The sequence below is a fragment of the Ruditapes philippinarum genome, unplaced genomic scaffold, assembly GCF_026571515.1.
Source record: "Ruditapes philippinarum isolate M1 unplaced genomic scaffold, ASM2657151v2 ctg169_1_1_1_1, whole genome shotgun sequence".
In the NCBI taxonomy this organism is placed as follows: domain Eukaryota; kingdom Metazoa; phylum Mollusca; class Bivalvia; order Venerida; family Veneridae; genus Ruditapes; species Ruditapes philippinarum.
In genome coordinates this window covers 198,340-223,179 of record NW_026863853.1, presented here as the reverse complement: position 1 = coordinate 223,179, position 24,840 = coordinate 198,340, and the positions used below count along the sequence as shown (strand labels likewise).

The 24,840-nt window shown below is 31.0% G+C and overlaps 2 protein-coding genes across 2 annotated transcripts in view; one reads left to right on the top strand and one right to left on the bottom strand.

Moving 5' to 3' along the window:
• Window positions 1-6,852, bottom strand: part of LOC132723532 (type II inositol 1,4,5-trisphosphate 5-phosphatase-like) — a 47,695-nt gene extending 40,843 nt beyond the window's left edge. The window contains exons 1-4 of the mRNA XM_060708263.1: window positions 6,833-6,852; window positions 6,413-6,513; window positions 4,322-4,354; window positions 2,835-2,939 (exon numbers count right to left, since the gene is read on the bottom strand). Of these exons, the coding sequence (XP_060564246.1) occupies window positions 2,835-2,939; window positions 4,322-4,354; window positions 6,413-6,513; window positions 6,833-6,852 (259 nt within the window). The remainder of the gene's footprint in view (window positions 1-2,834; window positions 2,940-4,321; window positions 4,355-6,412; window positions 6,514-6,832) is intronic.
• A 13,598-nt stretch (window positions 6,853-20,450) lies between these two features.
• LOC132723531 (uncharacterized) lies at window positions 20,451-23,687 on the top strand. Its single transcript, XM_060708261.1, has 2 exons — window positions 20,451-20,583; window positions 22,841-23,687. Exon 2 carries the CDS (start codon window positions 22,916-22,918, stop codon window positions 23,273-23,275), a length of 360 nt encoding a protein of 119 aa, XP_060564244.1. The 5' UTR covers window positions 20,451-20,583; window positions 22,841-22,915; the 3' UTR covers window positions 23,276-23,687.
• The last annotated feature ends 1,153 nt before the right edge of the window (window positions 23,688-24,840 follow it).

The window sequence follows — 24,840 nt, the reverse complement described above, 5'->3', positions numbered from 1 at the left end:
ATGGGTGGACAAACTTTTTGAAGTCAAAGTCCCTATGACCTTGACCTTTGATCCAGTGACCTCAAAATCAAAAGGGGTCATCTACTAATCATGATCAACATCCATGCCAAATATGAAGAATGTGGGTCAAAGGAATCTAAAGTTATTGGGCAGACAAACTTTTTGAAGTCAAAGTCCCTGTGACCTTTGACCTGGTGACCTCAAAATCAATAGGGGTCATCTACTAATCATGACCAACCTCCATTCCAAATATGAAGACTGTGGGTCAAAGGAATCTTAAGTTATAGGGCGGAAAAGCTTTTTGAAGTCAAGGCCCCTGTGACCTTGACCTTTGACCTGGTGACCTCAAAGTCAATAGGGGTCATCTACTAATCATGACTAACCTCCATGCCAAATATGAAGACTATGGGTCAAAGGAATCTTAAGTTATTGGGCGGACAAGCTTTTTGAAATCAAGGCCCGTGACCTTGACCTTTGACCTGGTGACCTCAAAATCAATAGGGGTCATCTACTAATCATGACTAACCTCCATGCCAAATATGAAGACTATGGGTCAAAGGAATCTTAAGTTATTGGGCGGACAAGCTTTTTGAAGTCAAGGCCCCTGTGACCTTTGACCTGGTGACCTCAAAATCAATAGGGGTCATCTACTAATCATGACTAACCTCCATGCCAAATATGAAGACTAAGGGTCAAAGGAATCTTAAGTTATTGGGCGGACAAGCTTTTTGAAGTCAAGGCCCCTGTGACCTTGACCTTTAACCTGGTGACCTCAAAATCATTAGGGGTCATCTACTAATCATGACTAACCTCCATGCCAAATATGAAGACTGTAGGTCAAAGGAATCTTAAGTTATTGGGCGGACAAGCTTTTTGAAGTCAAGGCCCCTGTGACCTTGACCTTTGACCTAGTGACCTCAAAATCAATAGGGGTCATCTACTAATCATGACTAACCTCTATGCCAAATATGAAGACTAAGGGTCAAAGGAATCTTAAGTTATTGGGCGGACAAGCTTTTTGAAGTCAAGGCCCCTGTGACCTTGACCTTTAACCTGGTGACCTCAAAATCAATAGGGGTCATCTACTAATCATGACTAACCTTCATGCCAAATATGAAGACTGTAGGTCAAAGGAATCTTAAGTTATTGGGCGGACAAGCTTTTTGAAGTCAAGGCCCCTGTGACCTTGACCTTTGACCTATTGACCTCAAAATCAATAGGGGTCATCTACTAATCATGACTAACCTCCATGCCAAATATGAAGACTAAGGGTCAAAGGAATCTTAAGTTATTGGGCGGACAAGCTTTTTGAAGTCAAGGCCCCTGTGACCTTGACCTTTGACCTAGTGACCTCAAAATCAATAGGGGTCATCTACTAATCATGACTAACCTCCATGCCAAATATGAAGACTAAGGGTCAAAGGAATCTTAAGTTATTGGGCGGACAAGAAAAAACCGACGGACGGACAAGCTGATTCCAGTATACCCCCCTTACAACTTTGTTGTGCGGGGGTATAATAAATCCGAATTAATTGGACTTGCTAAATACATCATCTTTGCTACTAAGCGTAAATATGATCTAATTAATATTACCATTTAAAAACTATTTTTTCCAGTATGTGCATGATAATTTTGTTCATTAAAAGAGGCAGTATGGTATTTATCATGTATTTTGAATCGTTGATTCACTACATAATAAATATATGAAAGTCATTTTTGCAACATATTAATTAGAGCAATGCCACTTTGTATTGTTTAAATATGGATTTAAGAACATTCTCCATATATACTTTTGTAAAACAATGTTTGTTTTCAATATGATCATACCATGACTTATGATTTATGTATTACGTTTTTTGTATTATGACTATGTACAAATATGTATACGTCAATAAATTATATCTATCTATGACCACAATTGAAACCTTCAAATTCAATCATAACTTTATAAAAGATAATAAGCAACAGCACTTTTGCTTATTAAAATAAATGATATTTCAAGAAGATGACATAATTACCAAAATTACAAGAGCAATGATAGACATAACATCTTATTCACGATTTTTGAATAATACGTTATTGTACTGCTGTACTACTATGACCCTACCTCAATAATTACAATTTTTTATACTGTGGTCATTGACAGGATATCAAGGTCATTGTCAGTGACCTATCATTATGACCCTTAATATATAAGTAAAATTCAGTTGAAAACCTTGAGCTTAAACATAGAAAAAAAAGATGCACATAAAACTGTAACTAAAATATAAACTTATCCCAATACCAATATAAATATAGGTAGTAAAGATCCCCAATCCTTTACAATAGAACAAAACAGTTCTGCTAAAGATTTAAATAGAGCTGACATTGATTCAGTGTAAAGCATATTGACTTCATATCAGTAACGGATGAAAAATATCGACTATACATCAATATATTGACAATTTCTTATAATTACATGTACTTGTCTATTATTCACTTTTATACCTGTTTAAATATTGTCAGTAAAATACATGTTCTACATAGAATTATGATGTGTCTTCTTTATAAATGCCCATTCCATGTTATTTTTTTTCTATTTGTTGTCATAGCACTGCTATAAAATGTGTCCATTATGTAAGATCATAGATTACTGCAACATGTTCTGGATGAATTTTCATAATTTCTTGACATTTAATTAATAAGTCAAAATTGTTAAAATTTTTTCCAAATGTGCATAAATAATTGATTGAAAGATAAATATCAAGGATACATTGATATTGTTTCTATTGATCTATCTTAAATCAAAAATCTCATTTTTTTACTTTAAGTACTATTTGAATTGTAATACTTACGAGCAACAGCTCTGTTTACGTCTTCTATAAATTTTTTAGTTTCCGGCCCTTGTAGATTTAAAACGTACTTCTGCTCCTTTACTTGCAGCCACAAGAAGCCAGCTTCTATAATATAATATCACTCTTATACATATTGAATAACCAGTACATTATTGTAACATGTATATGTTGAAATGTTAAATATCCAGTCATAAAAATATCACACATTATTGTAACATGTATATGTTGAAATGTTAAATATCCAGTCATAAAAATATCACACATTATTGCAACATGTATATGTTGAAATGTTAAATATCCAGTCATAAAAATATCACACATTATTGTAACATGTATATGATGACATGTTAAATATCCAGTCATAAAAATATCACACATTATTGTAACATGTATATGATGAAATGTTAAATATCCAGTCATAACAAAAAATGGGGAAAAAAAGAAGAAATAAAAGAAATTTAGAATTTTCCAAAGATTGAAAACATAATGTGACCACACTGACCAGGTATGACTTAATGTAGTCTTACTGTAATGCTTTTCAACCAAAAACAAATCTATAGCATCGACCAATAGCGTAGCAAATTGGTTATTTCCAGAACATTTTTTTTTTCTTCTTCAAAATCTTGGACATTACATTATTTACAATCAGTCATCCTTTATCTCATTGTACTAATGTCCAGTTATAAACAGTTAGAAATTATTGAATACCGAAGTTTGTGAAAAAAAAAACGTTCATGAAAAGACCGATTTATTACGATATTCAACTTGGCCGATGTTCAATTTTTTGGCGGGAAAGCATTACTGTACAGTAAGACTACCTTAATTCATAATTCAACTAATGAATTTATGCAGGCTATTATTTCAAGGCTGAATCTGACAACCTATAAGCGTATTATGAGAGGTGAAAGGTTAAGGGTAAACAGCATATGTTACCATTGATTTATATATAATCCTACAGCAATATTCCTACACTGTAATACAATTCAACTGATTTAATGCATACAGCTGTCATTTCTTTAAACAGAAGAATTGAATTTTTTTATTTCTTATTTTCCAGCCATTCTTATTTGCTAAACATCATAAAACAGTTCTGATCTATATTGGATTTCTTTATTTTATTATTCACAATCTTCAAGATGTGTATGATCCTGTAACATTTGAATAACGGAAATGTTTTTGATATTACTTTATTATAGTTTCCTTAAAAGAGCTCCAAATAGGTCCAAAAGCATAAAATTTGAGAAATTCTTTCATAGTGTGACACTTGACATAAAAAAATATGAAAAATTTATGTTTTGTGAGATTCTAAACCTGAATAAAAGTGATATGAGTAAAAATCATTTATATGCTTTTTGTTTTTGGCCCAATTTGCACAATTAAAATGACATACAATTTTGTAAGTCCCCATATGAAACCTTTATCTACTGAAATCTTTATCCAAATACCAAAATCCTTGTTTCCCATAATTTTTATCATATAGCAATTACCTTGTTTAGTAGATTTTTCTTTCTGAGGCGGTTCTGAAAAATACAAATCATCCAATAAATAATAAACTTAAGTCGTCTTAACAAGTTTACCAATATGATAATACTAATACAATATAATAAAGTTGGAAAAATAATCCTTTAACATAAGGACTCTCTTGTGACACAGCTTTTCTTTATGTTTTTAATAAACCATTTTTAGTTGACTCTAAAACACCAGCTGGTACTATTATATATCTAACTTCAATATTGACATTTGAATTCTAAGTCTTACCTTGACCTTAGAAGTAGCATGCCTCCATAGTTATGTTAATTTATACAAAAATCTAAAAATAGCTTTAATTTTATAGGTACCGGTAGATTGATTGATAGATTAATTTCATTATACAATGGAATAACATGGCACACCATATAATACAAAGACAGACCCAAGATGTTTGAATTGATAAAACAAAAATGTTTTAAAGTTGTCAAGTTTACATATAAAGTGTTAGCCATGCATAAGGCACACTGAAAATAAATATAACATGTTAAAATATGCAAAAATAGCACTTGCTTCATAATCAACAGGGTAGAATACAGCACTTAATCATCATGCAAAGTACGGATGTACTGACTACCCATTTCTTTTATTTCTTTCAGCACATTAAGTAACGTAAATATGTCTTTTATCAGTCTGGTACTCATAGACAAATATACAGTTTGCATTGCTTGTAGATGAACAGTAAATTCTGTTATATTCTCAACCAAAAAAGAAACTTTCGCAAAGTATGTGCCAGTTGTTCAAGGGTACCACTTAGATGTGCACACTTATATACATGTAGTAGCTTGTAAAACTCGTTTTGTTTGCAAAATCGGTCAGCTAATCCCCGTATAAAAGCCCGATATGTTTATTCAATGTAAAACTCAAGTTTCAAAAGGATTGAAAAACTGTACTAACATATCTACATTCAAACTTGGAGAAAGTTTCTTTTTTGTTTCAGTATATATTTTGCATAAAGCAGGTAGTATTACTTGGATTATGAATATTCTTACATTTTGTTAATTATTACATTTGGTTTATACAGAATTTATTTTAGTTTGATTGTGTAGGAAGCTATAAGCTTATAGACACACTTTCGAATCCGTTCCTGGAACCAACCAGTACTGAGCAATGAGTGTAAAGTTTCTTGCTCAAGGAAACAACGACTTGCCCCTGATAGGGTTTGAACCCACGCGGCTAGCGATCATTGGATTACTAGTCCGACTATTAACCACTTGGCCATGCAGCCACTTGAAAGTATTACATTTGTAGTTTATTATAAGGCATGCAACTTTAAACTAGAGTCAAGGAATATACTCAACAACTGACATATTATAGAATAAAATATTTCCCAGAAGTAAAGACATGGAAATCCTGGTCATACATCAACTTACAGGAAAACATACATGATAAAATATAACTTTCCTGTTTAAGACATGGTACAAAATTTAATTTAATATTGATTTTATATTTATCTCAAGCTGTCAATCAAACTTGATGAAACTCTGAATATTGCATGCTGACAGAATCTTATATTTTTCTGCTAATTACACTTTGTACAATACAGGTGATGTTATTCTACATGAACAGACAAATAGTGGTTAGCAGCTTCAAATATAATATAAAATATTGATACAGCAAAGATTCTCTATCTTTAAAACTAAAGTCTATTTAATAATCATATAAACAAACAACTGTGGTATGTTTCTTGTTAGCTCTGGTTCATCCATGTGGATATTCTGTTCAGCTAATTAAACTTCCTTGTCAACCAAATCTTTAAGAGACATAGAATTCTGTCAGGCTAGTAACTATCCAGCTAGTTTATCAGCATTAAAAGATTCTACCAACGAGCCTGGTTGTGCAGGAAATATATCATATAGGGCTACCTGTATCTTCCTCCAACAGGTAAGCTGGAATATTGCAATGTATCCTGAACAATGACCAAAAATTCAACCAGGAACAGCAACCACATATCCGTAACATAAAGTAAATGTACAGTCAGTCATTCATTTTTTATTTTACTATTTAATTTACCTACATCTACAAGAGTGTAAGATATAAAGTTCAATTACCTGAGACACATCTTAAATCAGAGTCAATAGGTATAACTTGGACTAATCTTAAATCACCTGTTGACAAACATGGACTGGTTTTACTTGAATATATAAACAATCTGAAATAATAAATGAATATAATACAGTCTACATAATTATATAAATAGCAGCAATCTCATACAAACTTTTAATTAATACATGTATATCATACAACAATTTGCAATATTAATATTCAATTAAAAGCTCCTGCATAAAGTCTCTTAACGTTAAGTCTAACCAAATGGTTCATAGGTGCTACTGCCTGGATGTTTCTATTCAATGTTACAAGAATTTTACACTGGCGTCAATGCTATATAGCTATAAAGCTTAATGTGATGTTGGAGGATAACAATGTGCAATGTCCAATGGCAACATCACTTTTCAGACCGCTGATATTACCTAACATCCCTAAGGCACATACTGACAGCTGGGTTTTAGTTGTAATATGTCTTTCAAGATTATCAATTTGTTTGATTAATAAAATAAATATCATCCCACTGCAGGTGATCAAATAAAGTGTTTACCCTAGACAAGTTCATCTAACGCCTTGGCTGTCATCGCTTGTCTTGGGTGAACATTTAATTCTATCGCCCTCAGTGAAAAGTGATATTTATATTTTTTTTTTTCAATTTTTATGTCATTACAAATCCTGTTACTCTATAAACACTTACAGTAAGTGTTCATAGAGTTAAAAACAACAGTAATGATTTCTTAATATCTCTTTACTTTTGTTTAGTTGCATAAACTTAATTTAAATTATTTTGATACTGAAATCCTTAATCCCTTACAATGGACAGTCCCTAATTCAAATGGACAGTCCCTAATTCAAATGGACAGTCCCTTATTCAAATCGAAAGTCCCTAAATCAAATGGACAGTCCCTAATTCAAATCGAATGTCCCCAATTCAAATGGACAGTCCCTAATTCAAATGTAAGTTTGAATGTAGAAATAAACCCCAGTTTCAATTTGAAAATGTAATTATCTTATTTGAAAAATATACAATGTTTCGACTCAAAAGTCTTCATCAGGTATACTTTGTTTACAGGAAATGGATAGTTCCTAATTCAAATCGAAAGTCCCTAATTCAAATCAACAGTAATTTATTCAAATTGACAGCCATATTGAGCCATTTATTCAAATAGACAGTACCTAATTCAAATGCACAGTCATTTATTCAAATTGACAGCCCTTTATTCAAATGTATAGTCCAATTCAAGCGAATCCAACATTCCCTTATTCGAATAGCCAGTCCCTTACTCTATTTCAAATGTACATTCCCTAAATCTATTGGACAGTTTCATAATTCTAAAAGAAAATTTTGTAATTGAATTGAATAAGGCCTTATTCAAGTAAACACAGCTCCTAATTACCTATTAGTAACCTAATTCAAATGAACAGTACCTCAAATTCAAATGAACAGTACCTAATTTAAATGAACAGTACCAATTCAAACGAATTGTTTCTAATTCAAACAGAAGTACCTAATTCAAAGCTGAACAAGTATGTTGCATAATCTAGTAGGAATAGCCATTAAACTTAAGTTAACATTTGTGAAATAAAAGAAATGTTTACTTCTTACTCGTTTCAAATCAAGATCAGCAAGATTGTGTTAACTTATCCTTCCTTCAACAGTTAAATATACTGAATGAAGCACAAGAGTTATTATTGCAGCTTTGTTGAATTCCTGTTTACACGTAACCTTTCACAAAAACGAGAGAATAACCAGGAAACAAAAATCTTTTATAAAATCAAAATTAATGCATCTGAAAAGATTTTAGTTTCTGTTTACTTCTTAACATGATAATTTCTATGGAACACTGTCCTTGACATGCAGCACTGTAGTCCAATCAAATATAAATACTAACAATTACCTTTTATAGCGGTAACAATAGTTGGGTTACACCAAAAACCTTGTCAATTTACCCCTCTCATGTGATCATAATTATTTTGAGTTTAAATATACACATGTATTTATTCAAGCTCAATTATTAAACAAGTTCTTAAAACTTATATATGAATCATTTTAAAAGTCCAATGTACACAACATTACCGATATATCTCTAATATTTCATTATGCTATACTGTAAAAAGTATTTATTATAAGTCAGCAATTAAAGTTACACCTGATCTTACATATTTTTATATATATCAGAGGCTCATATAAGATATATTGCTATTCAGTAAAGTACAGTAGACATCTTATTTATAACCCAAATTATCTTTTATAATGAGTACATCCAATTATTTACTACACAGATAAATTCACAGTAATAATATTTTCTGTTTATTCAAATAATCACAACCAGACTATTAAAAATATAATAACTTATTAACTTATCAATTTATCAGAAGTTTTTTTTAACTTTATTTGCTAAAAACTTGACATAGATAGATAAAATTATATGTTAACACGACAACATCCTTAATTAGTGTATAAACTGACAATTAACTCACTGTCAATCATGGTTGCAAGTCTTTCATTGATAAAATATACTTCCTTAATGTTGTTTATCATGATAACAGATGTTGGCAAAACAGGGAAGTATTAAAGGACCTACAGGCCAAATGACATGTCACATTCTGTATATAATAAACAAAGGCTACAATGGATATTTACCCTAAATCATAACCTTAGTGCAGTAACTGGTTAACCCTTTCTGTAATTTCATAGGAGTTAATATGTTACTGCACTGAGGAGATGAAATATGTATAATTTGTATTATGGACTTGTTTTGCCTGTCTAATATGTTAAAAGGACTCCGCTGAAGTACTTTGACTTAATGGAACTGGAAATATTTTCTGAGATTTGTGTTTGTTTGATTTGGGTTTTACGTCACACATAGCTGGATAGCTTCCTCACATGAAAGAATCCAAAGTCCCTGTCGGGACTCAAACCCACAGCGGTGAGGGGCAAGTGGTTTGAAGTCAACGACCTTAACCTCTCCGCCACGGACGCCCCTGAGATTTGTGTACAATTTAATGTAGGTATGGACAAATCAATACCTCGTCTGCAAAATTTCAAATCATTCCCTCATCCCTTTTTTAAGAATCATTATTTTTATTGTGCAAAATGACCAAAGTTAACCTGTAAACACTGTTGTTTTGTTGTTTTATAGTCTCACAGACCATAAAAGTGTCGTCTGGCATCTTCCTAGAAATGTCATAGTAGCCCTTACATGCATTGTTTCATACAGCACTGGGCAGCACAGTGGAAATACTGACCTTACCTCAAATATCACATAAAATTATTGAAACAAGTAGTGGAGAGGAAAACATTATTAAACATAACACTGTCTTGTAGTCAAAGTATACCAATCATCAGAAAATAATTATTTGTATAAAATGTCAGAACATTATTATTATGATATATTGTAAGAATGTAATTCTGGTTGTAAGAATGTTATTCTGGTACACTGTGTCAAATAAGTATTCAAAATATCAGAAAATAATCCTGGTATACTATGACAGAAAATTATTCTTTTATAGAATATCAAAACATAATTCTAATATAAAATGCAATAACATAAACCTGGTATACTATATATAAAGAACAAATACAAGTATAAGATGCCAGAACATAATTCTGGTTTGGAATGTCAGAACATAATTCTGGTTTGGAATGTCAGAACATAATTCTGGTTTGGAATGTATAGAATGTCAGAACATAATTCTGGTATAGAATGTCAGAACATAATTCTGGTATAGAATGTTAGAACATAATTCTGGTATAGAATGTCAGAACATAATTCTGGTTTAGAATGTCAGAACATAATTCTGGTATAGAATGTCAGAACATAATTCTGGTATAGAATGTCAGAACATAATTCTGGTATAGAATGTCAGAACATAATTCTGGTTTGAATGTCAGAACATAATTCTGGTATAGAATGTCAGAACATAATTCTGGTTTGGAATGTCAGAACATAATTCTGGTATAGAATGTTAGAAAATAATTCTGGTATAGAATGTTCTGGTATAGAATGTCAGAACATAATTCTGGTATAGAATATCAGAACATAATTCTGGTATAGAATGTTAGAACATAATTCTGGTATAGAATGTCAGAACATAATTCTGGTATAGAATGTTAGAACATAATTCTGGTATAGAATGTCAGAACATAATTCTGGTATAGGATATCAGAACAATATTCTAGATTAGAATGTCATTACATAATTCTGGTATAGAATGTCAGCACATAATTCTGGTATAGAATGTCAGAACATAATTAGAATGTCAGAACATATAATTCTGGTATAGAATGTCAGAACATAATTCTGGTATAGAATGTCAGATCATAATTCTGGTTTAGAATATTCTTAGGTAAAAAAAGGTTAGAAAGAGTATGGTATAAAATAAAAAGAAAAATTAGGGGATAAAAATCTAAATTTTTAAACACATTGGAACAGTGAGAACACAATTATGAATAAAATTACAAAGCAAAAAAAGGGTAAAAAATTCAAAATATAATTTAAATTTTTGGGTATAAAATTAACCCATGATTCCTTCTCTCTATTAGACTGAATACTTCTTTTGTCACAACTCCGTCCCACAAAAAAAACCCCTAAAACACTAATAATGTTGGTACAAAAAAAATATTTATTTTTAATTTAAGATTATAAAATTTCTAAACTGTTCTTAACTAAAACTAAAAGATTTCCCTGAAAATTTATTCCACTGCATGACAGTAAAAAATGGGATAAATAGTAATTTGAGTTTTAACCGTGCCCAAATTTTTCCATACCAAACAATTAAAAAGTGTTTTTAAATTTTAAACCAATTCCTTACGCAGTTTAGGAATACCCCAATTGCACACAAAAACTTCCAAAAATTGACAGGGAAAGGATACGCCCAAACCCAAAACCCCCCCTATTTTTGAAGACTTTTTAAAACGGGAAAAAAATCTGAAAAATTATTACAATTTGGCAACTTCGTCATACTTTCTATATTTACTTGATAGTGGAAAAAAAAGGGTTTTAAAAAATTTTTCTTTTAATAAGGGAATAAGCAGAGGGCCCCGAGGCCCTAAGTCGCTCACCAGAAAATCTTTTCGTTTGGGTTCCTTGCAAATTTTTTAAAATTTTAAATTTGAGCATTTGAATATGTTTTTTTTTTTTTATTTTTAGTAAACCCTAAAGGGGGCCAATCATTAATTGAGCAAAATTTAAAAGACATAAGAAGTACAGAAAAGTTGGTTACAAACCCTCAAATTTTTGAGTAGAGTTTTAAATTTATTTTTATTTTTTTCTGTTTTACCCCTAAAAAGGGGGCCAAAAGAAATGAAAATAGCAATTCAAAAGTACTCACAAAGGATGCTACAACCCAAATTTTTATAAAACGCCCAGTATTTTTTGAAAAAAAAGACGTTTTTTTGAAAAGCATCACGGACAAATGAGGGGATCCCCCTTTATATAATAGCTCACCCTAACCTTCGTTCGGTTTACTAAAAGACCCCCAAAATGAATAAGGAAATTGTCTATTTAAAAAAAGTTAAAAATAAAATAAAAAATTTTTCCAGATATAATAAATTTAAATTCTGATCATCTTTGAGGTTTAAAAATAACATGGCGGAAAAACTTTAAACCTAAATTTCAATTTTGATAAAGGTTTAAAATTATGACATTGCCTGGGGTTGGGGGTATGTTTAAAAAACAAATTTCAAATTTTTAAAAAATTCCTTAAAAATAAAGTAAAAGGAGGAGAGATACAAAAAAAAATGTATTGTATTTCTCAGTTGAATTTCTCAGTTTAAAATGGAACAATATTCAAAAATTCTTGACTCTTGAGTTATGTCACCTTGCCGGGATATGGGGATGGTGATCAGAAAATAAGTTGGTGGTACAAATGGTACAAAAAACTAAACAGAACTTTTAAATTGAAACTAGAAATGTGTCCATAGGACACGGATGCCCCCACACGCCACTGTTCTGTCAATCTTATGGCTCTAGGTCAAATATTTTTTGGACTACATGTGCCACAAGTTGAAAAGTAAAAATCAACAAAGGGCCATAATTCTGTTAAATTTGGTCGCAGCAAAAATTCCTTCCTTTACTACCATCTACACATTAAGGTTGTAAATCCCTGGAAGTTTAAGCAAAATCTGCCATCCGGTTTAAGAGGAGTTACGTTCACAAAATTTCTACAAAGTATATAATGAAAAAAATCAACAAAGGGCCATAATTCTGTTAAATTTGTTTGCAGCAAAAATTCCTTCCTTTACTGCCATCTACACATTAAGGTTGTTCATCCCTGGAAGTTTAAGCAAAATCTTGCCATCCGGTTTAAGAAGAGTTGCATTCACAAAATTTCTACATAGTATATAGTGAAAAAATCATCAAAGGGCCATAATTCTGTAAAATTTGGTCGCAGCAAAATTCCTTCCTTTACTACCAATCTACACCTTAAGGTTGTTCATCCCTGTAAGTTTTAAGCAAAATCTGCCATCCGGTTTTAAGAGGAGTTGCGTTCACAAAATTTCTACATAGTATATAGTGAAAAAATCAACAAAGGGCCATAATTCTGTTAAATTTGGTCGCAACAAAAATTCCTTCCTTTACTACCATCCCACACATTAAGATTGTTCATCCCTGTAAGTTTAAGCAAAATCTGCCAACAGGTTTAAGAGGAGTTGCGTTCACAAAATTTCTACATAGTATCTAGTGAAAAAATCAACAAAGGGCCATAATTCTGTTAAATTTGGTCGCAGCGAAAATTCCTTCCTTTACTACCATCTACACATTAAGGTTGTTCATCCCTGTAAGTTTAAGCAAAATCTGCCATCCGGTTTAAGAGGAGTTGCGTTCACAAGATTTCGGACGTACGGACGGACGGACGGACGGACTGACGGACGGACGGACAAGTGCAACGCTATATGCTCCCACATTGTGGGGGCATAAAAAGGGGCATAATTTTTCACAATTCATGACATGACTTATGTCCACTTTATCAGAAGAAGGAATGATGCTCACTCAAAGGGTTATGAAAAAGGTATAATAATAATATTTATATGGTGATCAAGCTAAAAATAAGTCCTATAATATTTATATGGTGATCAAGCTAAAAATAAGTCCTATCACAAATCTTAGTCAGATAAATATATGTATTAATTTAACTATCAAACATTCCTTTGATCTATCTGTAAATTTACCTTTTGAATTAACAGAAATGTTAAGCTATTTTGTCACTGATACATTTTGTCTTTATATAATAAAGGATACAGATTCGCAAATTTCATCATATGCAATTTTCTGAGATACAAATTTGGCAATACTTGGATTTGTTGCCATCTTATTATCAATACTGAAAAGAAATATTACATGTCATAATTAATAAGCTGGTCTAAATAATTTGACATTCAAATCATTCAAAATGTAGTTGCCTTTATTGATAAAGTACATTTCCATAGTAACATTTTATATACAATCAATGATGTTTACTCATTACATTATAATGTCAAATGTTTCATTAATAAATCATGTGGTAAAAACAGTTGCAGGTTCAAGCCTGGATTCAGGCCTGGGTTTAAGAGCTGCAGTACCCCCCTGCCCACCTCTAGCTTGGCAAAAAGATATGTCTAAGAGCTGGGCTGTAATTTTTTTTGTCATTTTCATGTATCATTGGCTGTTGTGTACTCCCTTATCAAAACATTTTATTATTTTATTGTTGTAACTACACATTCTCGTTTTGGCACCTTCTCCTGCTAGGATTCTAGGCAAAGATCTTTGTTGAACAATATGCTAAAATTACAGAAGCAAATGATGGTATATCGTATTTCTCAGTTGAAAATGGGACAATATTTTATCAAAAATCTTGACAGAACGTTTACATTGAAAAAAGAGGAATAATTTTTCAAAATTCATGACAGGGGTTATGCCTTCTTTCCAAGAAGAAGGTTGATACTTAAAAACCTTTTATTAATACGCTTACTCACCAAAAATTTGATTTTAACAAAGAAATATTTGGTTCATTACACAAATTACAGTGTCTATTCTAGGATCCCCCTCCTAGAATAGACACGTAAATTATGGAAATCCCAATATGTCCTAAACATAGAATAACCCTAAGATATGTATATTATACATTATTTTTGTATGAATAGAAGTAGTTCCTGTATATAAAATATAACCCATTATAATTATACAATGTTGTTATATCAGACCATTTTTTTTATCATTTATAATCGTTGAAGAGACAATTTTTCCAGAGGTAAAAAATAGATGTAATCGTCACCTTGGCGCAAAAGGTTCTGTAACTGACATTTTTGAAATTTTACAGGAGACACAAAAAACTGATTTGTTCATTTTGAGTAAACCCTTTTAATTCCAGACAATAATGTTGAAATATCATTAATAAGTATTATTAAATTGGTTTTAAACATTACAATGATTCATTTATGGGTAAAAAGAAATTAGACATTCTTCTTCACTTACATGACTTTTTGCACTGTGATTTTAAACGCAAAAAAATGATGTAAGTGCACTTACCATAGTTTTTGCACTAACTTTAATTTTAATATCGAAGTTACTGCATTGCATAGTCATTTGAAAAATGTTTATTACAAACAAATTAATTGTAAGGTTTGTTTAAAATGGTCATTGTGGATTACTAACCACATTTAATACATAAACATATGATTGGAAGTTTAAAAACTGAATATTTAAAAACTAATTTTAAACAGTAAGTCCAAAACAGTGTATTCTTTATTTTTTAAAGTAAATGCAAGCATTAATCACAACCAAATTACATGAAAACTGCAGACTCGCTTGATTTAGTCTGTACATGAGCAAAAACGAAAAGTGCAACATCCCTCACGCCCCTAGCACCGACTTAAGCTGTTCTCAATTTTCAACACTTAAAAGTGCTTGAATCAATGATTATAGAAAACCAGAAAAAAACCATAACAACAACGAAGTGATGTAACCATTATTCATTGTTGTCATTTTCTAATTGTACAATTTATTTAATTGTATTTGTTATAAAAAGGGCATTTGGAGATATGTTATATCATTATATCTATGTCTCAATAATATCCAATTATTACAGGGATTTAGACATTGAGATTTTGGATAAAACCACTAGGAATCCTGAACTTTTCTGAACATTTTGTTTGGATGTAGTCGAGATTTTGGATGAACCTGCTAAGAATCCTAAACTTTTCTTGTCCAACATATATAAATATCCCAGTGAGATCCTTTTATAATATCTCTCATGAACAGACCTTTAATTTTTATAAATAATTTTGTTTTTCATTGCTTCTTCTTTTCAAAATTTTTGATATATTGAATTCAAAATTGTCTTATTTCCTGCCACCAAACTTTAAAAATTATATGTCATATCACTATCATGGTTTAATAGCTTTGATTTTATATAAAAATCAGATTAATTTCTGTGACATAATGTGGTTTGGGTCTTTGAAAATTCAGATTTTCTGTTAATTAAAGTGTTTTTACATGCACGACATAGAGAATGAACTGAGTCATTCTAATTTTTTGATAATAGACCCCATTCTATATGTATGAATGTATGGGAGTTGTAGATGCACCACATTAGACTTAACATACTAGCAATTATGGTTTTGACCAATATATTATTGAAACAGATTACATGCCTTTGTCTGCCATGTTTTTATAGAAATTAAAAATAAAAAGAAAAACCAATGTTAGCAACTGTTTCTTTCCAGGGCTATAAACAGTGAAATTGCAGTTACATTTTTATAATACAGTTGTCCTTATATAATACAATAAGAATGTAAATCTTTTCAGCAAGTTTTATCTTTATTTTTATAATAAATAATTGAGTAAACAATTGAAAAAAAAAAATTACTTAGAGCTGTCATCAATAGAAATGATATTGATGTGTATCGTTGATAATTTTTGTTGATCAGTACACATTTTAGAAAATCGATATTTTTTGATTTAATAATTGAATGTCTAGAAATTATGAAAATTCAACCAAAACATAATTATGCAGAAGCATATTTCATGGCAGTGATGACAAAAAATTGTTAGCAAAAATCATGCAATGGGCATTTGTTTGAAACAGGACACATTTATGAAAAGACCATGTTTTTACTGAAAGCATTAAATTTTAAACAATTATGGAAAAGAATTAAGAGACAAGTAGTACGTAATTATTAATATATCTGTGTATCATCAAAATTTTTTCATCTTATATTTGTTTTCCACCGAATCAATGACAGCTATTATATTACTTGAATCATTTAAAAATATCAACAAAATTTGAATACTGAAATATTCCTAAGCTATAATTATTGTTTGTTGTTAAATTAAAATAAAACATTTTCTTTAAATGTTAGTTTCCTAAAGTAGATTTATATATAAAATTTGTATTTTAGAAATAATTTTGCTATTTATTAATGCAGCAGTGAAATATTTTAATGCAGTTACAATACTTTTTGCATCAAATTATTTTCAACTTATCTGTAACATTGGCGCAAAAACTCATGTAAGTGTACTTACTGTAGTTTTAGCACCAACAAATTCTGAAGCTGCACTTACATTTTTTATTTTTATGCCAAAAAAGTCATTTTTTATCAAAATTCAGCTTCTAAACTTCAGAGACTGGTGAAAGTTTGTATTTCTAACCAAATAATGACAAAAAGTGATTTTCTCAAAAAATGTCAGTTACATTACTTTTTGCTCCAAGGTGACGTAATTCAGAAATACAGGGTGGACTAAATGCAGAGTATCTATTACCTGTTACTGTTAAACCCATGCAGCGGCATTCACATGCAATGAAGTGCTTGTTTGCCTGATATTTCAATAATTAAAGCAATTGATCTATTAAATCTGGTAATATAGGGCAAGTTCTGATATTTAAACAAGTTTTAATTGCATTGTCCACTTGTACACAGGTGGTATTATTGAAAAACTCTTTTACAGGCCTCATATGGCAGTATTGTGCATGCATGCAAGGACCAAATGTTAAAAAGGTCAAATTTTGACAACATACCTAGATGAAAGCGACTCGAAATGAAATTTTTTGTACCTATTGCTGAAATGACACTTAAATTTTATGCAGTTCACATACATGTCACATGATTTGATACCAAATGTTTGAAGAATGCAAATTAAAAAATCAAGCGTTAACATAAAAAATACGGGCACTGTTTTTGTACTACAATTACTTGCATGTCAGTATGGCATTCATTGTCGCCATTATGCATGTACTGTCAAAGTATAAAAACAGGTATCGTCTAGTGACCCGTTTTTACGCTGCCCTATTTCGAAGCCATTTTTATTTTGCCTCATAATTGATATAAGCGGCCGCTTACGTCATTACTGTACTACGCTAGTAAAAGGGGAATCCTCTCTTTGGCTAGGTAAAAATATGTAGTAAGTTAGGCACCAAAAGGTAAGACATAGCATGTTATTCTTTCTTCAAGAGATTTTTGTATGTTTTCACTAATGCAATTTGCACCCTCACTTTAATATGTCCTACTTTCTTTGCAAAAATGGGCTGCAAAATACCTCCAGGTCTACTGACCTCATTTCCTTGTTCTTAGGTCACGTGTAAGCAACGACCCAAAAGTGTTGTTTGCGGCGCATTTTTTCACTCTTAAGCAACCTGTATGTGTTGTAGATTTGTTAATGGTTATTAATCGATAAATGAATGTTAATTGGAAATTAATTGGATATGTATATCTTATTTGGATGGACTGAATTGCCATATTTTAATTAGTTGCTCCACTAAGTTAATAACTTTGTTTTTGCAGGTACGACAAAGAAAGCAAAGACGCTGTTTTCCACTTCTATGTTTTAAGCACTGGAGGTCAAACAGACAAGGGCAACCATCCATACCACTGTAAAAATTCAACAATATGTCAATAGCATTTACCACATATAATTATGTTTTACGAGAGAAATAAAGAATAGATAAACCCTTTTTCACTTGTTGATACTTTGCAGGTCTACAGTCTCCTGTAGTATGTAATTAAATAAGCCAATGAATGGCGTCGTTTTAGGGCACTCTCAATAAAAATGGCCGCTCCTGGGTGAAATGAAAGTAGGACTGTTCGTGAAAGGAAATAGCTGGAAAAAACGCTTAAATTTACCCATTTCATAGAGGTTAGAGATATATTGATAAGTTAAACCATTTTATACAATACAATCCCAAGTTTTTTTATAGATGCATACAAAACAATTCTTAAGGCTGTCGAAACTGGTCACTTGAGGATACACTGCACTGAAGACCTCAAACAATGTGTTGCATTGAATTGAGTTAGATCCAGGTATACCAAATTACTAATAACTGATTCATAATAAGATAATGAATTTTATGTTTAGATCTAGGTATTTATGTCAAAAACTGAGCTCCCTTATAAATTGCTTTAATACTTTGGAAAGAATCTCTTTATTCACCTTGTCCAATCGGTAGCAAGACACCTCACCCCCCAGACACTTCACTCCTCAAATTTTAAAGACACTTCACCCCCCAAAATCAGTAAGACACTTCACCCCTCATCCAATTTTTTTCTATAAAGTAAATAAAACAAGTTGGTCAACAACAAAATGCTTATATCTGTTTATATTTATTATTTTTAGTATTATTTGATTAAAAATTTTGCTTATTACCTTTATTTTTACTTAAAGTTTAAAATTGTTGTATTGCCAAATGATATATCACAGCACTTTCATCCATTTAGTGTTTATTGCATGTCACCTTTAATGAAAATTAAATTAATTCTTAATAAATAAATTAAATAAATAAATACAATGAATATAAATGAATATGAATGAATGAATCGGTTGCTTTATAAAATACAGTAAATATAAATTATTTATCATCATTATGATTATCAGACACAATTATCCTGCATTTAATACAAAGATCATTCATATAATGTCATTTATTAAACAAATAAATAGCACCAGTTATGTAAATTAAGCACAAGGTTAAAGCACAAACCATCACCAAATGAACATAACTCAATGATTATTATACGGGGAAGTCAAAGTCCGGGCCCGCGAAGCGGGTCCGGGCTTTGGCTTGCCCGGCTATAGACTACACGTGTATATTTAAAAGAAAATCAAATAAAAAACAATTAAAAAATATATAGAATTCTATACCTATCAATGAAATTTTCAGTGTCAGTTCTAGTCGTGCGCCGCCATTTACAATGTAACTCAATGATAATAGGCGGGGTATTCCGAAAACGGAACAAATCTCAACTTTTCGGATAAATAATAAACGTCGAGTGTTCCGAGTGAAAACGGAAGCGGTGCATGTAATACCGAAAATTGACACCTTTAAAACGGAAAGAATGAAGGGAATTTTTAACGACTTCCCCGTGCATAGGCTTTGCCTAATTTCATATTATGGTAAGGATCAAACTGAAAACAAACTTAAGTACCAAAACTTCAAGAATTAAATCAACTCAAAATTTATTAGACAATGGGTTAAAACAATAAACATACTCAATCACTATTGAATGTATTTAACATAATCTACATAAATAATTGGCATAATTGTTAAACACAAAATAAAAAAATGAGGGGTGAAGTGTCTCAATCAAATTTCTTAAAACGAGGGGTGAACTGTCTGAGGGGTGAAGTGTCTGCAAAAAAGGGCTTAGGGTGAAGTGTCTGGGGGGTGAAGTGTCTGTAAGCCGTCCAATCAACAGATCAATCAAGAAGAAAAATATGAGTGGAGAGATAATCAGATAATTTACTTGATCTATCGATACATCTTATCTTTCAGACAAAAAGACTCAGATCTGCAACGATAAATTGAAAACTTGATTAAAATGAAACTCACTTCATATATTAAATTGCATGACTAAATCGTTGTGTCTAACACTCTCTCATGAGAAAAAAAAAATCAAGAAATCAAGAATTTCAAGGAAACGGAAGTGATCTAATTTTACCATAATTTTCGTATTTTTGAAAACCATGTGAAAACGAAACCTTTTAAATAAAAAGCATTCAAGACAGCCTTTCTAAACTTTTTTTATGATAAAGGTGTTCGTGCAAAGTAGTTTATTCGTAAAATGATAACTTACAAAATTCGAATATTTTTTTAAGTTTGTAGCTCTGCAAGATTTTGTATAAATAAAAACCAAGGAAACCGACATTAGGATGTGTTAAATTTCTAGCAAATTTACCGTTTCTGTGTGTCGTTAACAATGCAGGTATAGGGTATTTACATATTTTTTTATTTAATATAGAGGATAAAAGTAAAAAATGAAAGACAACGAAGATTTTAGGAAAATTTTGCAAGTGTTTCAATAAAATAGAAAAACAGTTTATCTGGAAACCAGCAGGTTGTTGTTGAAAAATGTAAACAAATGGTACAAATGGCCAAATAATTTGATTATTACAATATACTGTATACAACTTTTTAACAACAAATCATAATAAAATACAAACTTTCCAAATGCATTTTTAACCATTCAAATAGCTAGTTCTTGCTTCCAAAACTTTATAAGCCGCTATTTAACATTTTTGTTTTTCATCTGATGCGGCATTAAAGTTTTGGATTAGACCCATTACGAAACCTAACCAGAATAACATAAGTTGATTGAACCTTATTTTTCACTTGCAAATACACTTGTCCCAATCAATTCTTGTGCATTTTACGATTAAACAATTATTTTAATATAATTCTATACCATTTAAAGTATCAAAATATTAATACCGTCATTAAAATTGCCTATTTAACTGTAAAACATCAATTACGCAGACTACAGTCAGCCATGACATTTAGGTGCCATGTGAGACCTCGTATGACATCATTCGCGGGAACCGATTAGAGTAGAATCTTGTACTATATAAAGAACATCTTTGTTGACATGATTTCGATATTTTTATTCAAGATAATGTTTTTATTTATTTTCATTAATTTTTTAATACTTAAATATGATTATATTGACTACAAAAGTCAGTAAATCACCTTTTTCAATATCTTTAAAAAAAAAAGTAATTTATAAAAATTTTGGAAGCACTTTGGTTCCGTTCGTAAAGGTCACTCTCGTAATCATGTGGTCAAACATTTTGGCAATATCATGAATATTGCAACCAGGTGCTGAATATTTTACCTGTCGGAAACTATTAGGTAGTTAAAGTTTGTAATAAGATTTTTATTTGTCCATCCTTGGGTTATCAACAGATTATTAATAGTTTTATCAAGGTATGCCAGGGCTTTTTTTCATAGGTTGGGGAAGCAGCCCAGCCCTTAATTTTGGGGGAAAATTACACAGTATATTTGCAAAAGGGGAAGAAAAAACTTGATGTAAATTTAAAATTTGTGGAAAACTGCATGATTTTAAAGAAATTTTCTTTGGGAAAGCAGCCCTATACGGCCCCTGTTATAGAAGGAAAAAAGGCCCTGTATGCTTCACTTTACTTCATGGCATGTTCGATGAATGAATACGAGCGTGTCAGATTCCTGGCACGATTATTGGTGGACTTTCCCTACGGGTCTGTCTTCAGCGTTCACGTCATGTCATAGTATATAAACGGGTACGCTGAAGACCTTAAGCTACCATTCAAACAGTCATTCACGATTTTAACCTAACCCACGACTTTAGGAAAAGCAGCCATAACAGCTGATAAGAATAACAGTCAAATCGGCTCCAAGTTGAAACAGCCCCAAAAGAGTCAAATCAGCCTCAAGTTGAATCGTCCTCAAGTCATATGGGTCCCATTTTTTAAAAATCATTATTCATATATTTTTTAATAAACGTTGCACTCTATATTGATATTTACCAATCGACTGCACAAACAGACGCAATGTCAAAGTATATGAGTAGTCTTTTACACAAAATATTGATGACTGACACTTCTTCACACTTTTACTCCACTCTTTTTCTCAATACCCTCGGTTAGTTTAAACTATACATTTTCTTCAACAATGCTGTTGGGGGAAAATCAAAAATGTACAAAAGAAAATAATTATAAATCACTAACAAACAAACAGTTAAGAAACATTTGACTGCAGCTGCTAAAAAATCAACATTTTTATACCTACCTGATTAATTGAAATGCATCCACTTCACTAAAAAAAGAAAATCTTCGGATTCAATGCATGAATTGATGAAAGACACCTGATGATTGTTTGTTTCTCACAAAATTATTTTACTTCAAAACTCTGACCGACATTTATATGCACATAATTACATAAATAACAATTGTCACTATCATCAAGATGTTTTATAATGACTTATTTTTGACTGAATAAAATAAAATGCATTCGAAAATTCTTTATTGCACTGCATTAAAATGTGACACCCTTACCAAAGCATTTGGGCTCTCTAGAATTGCATGTATAATGGCCCTTGTGGAATATGAATGAATATCTTTAAAATCATTTTTTTTTTCTTTCATATATGATAGACACAACTTTACTGCTAATAAAGATTAAACTTGTGTTTTCTTTGTTTATTGCAGATGTGATTAGAGAAAAGAAAGGCCAGGAAAAGACGAGGCAAGAATTCTACGGAAAAAATAATTAAAAAAAAGCAGATGGCAAAACCAGTAGTAAATGCAAGAGAGGCAGCCAAACAGTACTTGGCATTACATCATATACCACAGATGTTTGAAAGTCTGCTAAGTTGTCTCATGGTTGAAAGACCAGAAGATCCAGTGGAATATATAGAAAAGAAGATGACAGAAATAAGGTCTATAGGTGTAGATAATGTTAACTGGGAAACATTTGTGCTTTGTCTACATCCGTATAGGGACAGTGTAAGATTACAGAATATAAGAGATGGAAGTAAGTTTGACAGGGAACGAGAAATTGAAGAGGAAATAAAGCATGAGAAAGCAGATGATGGCAAGTCCGATTATCAACCAGATGTGTTCAAACTAACTGAGGCTCAGTAAACAGAGTTATAATATATTGTTATAGTCTTATAAAGTAGTTTGTTACAATATTTTTGTGTGTATATATACAAACTAATGGAGACTGAAAAAAATAAAGTCAAATTATATGGTGCATTTTATGACAGAAATTAATGAGTGTAGTTTGAATATTAGTATATAACAATACCAATATTACTCTAGGTATAGTAATAACTTAAACCAGTATTATGATTAAGCATTTGAAAATAGAAAATACTAGAGCCCTTTTATCAATGTAAGTCTTTTTCTTAGATGCTGATTTTGTAGATACCTAACAATGGACACACCTTGTCACTTCTGCACAACACTGTATAACTTTGTAAATGTAATAACAATTGCCCAGTATTAAAATCTCACAGCTGTGTTTCATCTGCTTTTGAGTGGTGAAAATGGACCAGTTGTTATTTTGTTCTAAAGTACCTGTATTTTAGGTTTTCCAAAGTTTTTCCTCTTAACTTTTTGAGAAAAAAAATCCTCTGAAAAAAAAATCATGCAAAAGGAAAAGCTAGATTAAAGCATGTTCTACTGAAACTTCAATTATTGATATGCTTTTTATTATTTTGTAATACTCCAGGTAATGTTGCTTGTAAAGTGAAAGTGACATAATTATTACAGAAACCAATTACTTTCATCTACAGTTTATTTGGAATTTCCTTAAAAACGAGACTTGGCCAATTTCTCCTGGTGCCCAGCACTAAAAAATGTCATTGATTAAGGATATTTAGTAAATTGAAAATCCTTTTTGGCATTATAAAATGGATTATAGTATCTTCATAAGCAGTACATTTTGTTGATTATGATTTTCGTCTGTAAAAGTGCTTATTAAGATATAAATATTGTTAATATAGATACAGACTATCAAGACTAGCTTTCAGTATTATATAAAGAATATTTATAGATATGTAATATAGAGATAGTGGGCTTATTTTATAAATCATGTTATCTGATACGTAGGTTGAAAGATGAAATAATTTTTACTAAGATGAAAGATTTTATAAGGATAGCATCATGTACTTTTGTTGTCATTACACATGTACTATATAATAGCCTCTTGAATGCTCTATATTTTTGTTTCAAATTTTCTGAACTTTTTTGTGTGGTGTTTTAGTCATTTTTTTTTTTTCCATGTTTTTTTTATGCATTTGTACAAACTACCTTGGTAATTATCCAGTGTTGCTTTTAAAATATCATAGTCTTTTGGTGAAGCAGGAACAGCATTGTTGTCTTGTAAAACATGATATGTAAACTTTAGTCATTTACTTTGATAAGGATGTCATTAACAATTGTGGGAAATGTTTTATGTTACTTTTAATGGCATATTGTAACCCGAGCATAATAATATGTGTGTTTTTCATCCCCGAAACATCATAACTATTATTGTAACCATGTGTTTTTACTATATATTTACAAAAGAAATAAAACTTAACCATTTCAATTTGAGACTATCACTTTTGGTCATGTAAGGGATGATTTACAGATGTCTATATAGTTATTGAAAATCATTGAAGGAATATATGCTTGTTTGAATCTGTAGCCAAGATGATTAT

Coding starts and splice junctions, on each gene's coding strand:
- LOC132723531 (XM_060708261.1), top strand. CDS start 22,916: ATGGCAAAACCAGTAGTAAATGCAAGAGAGGCAGCCAAACAGTACTTG.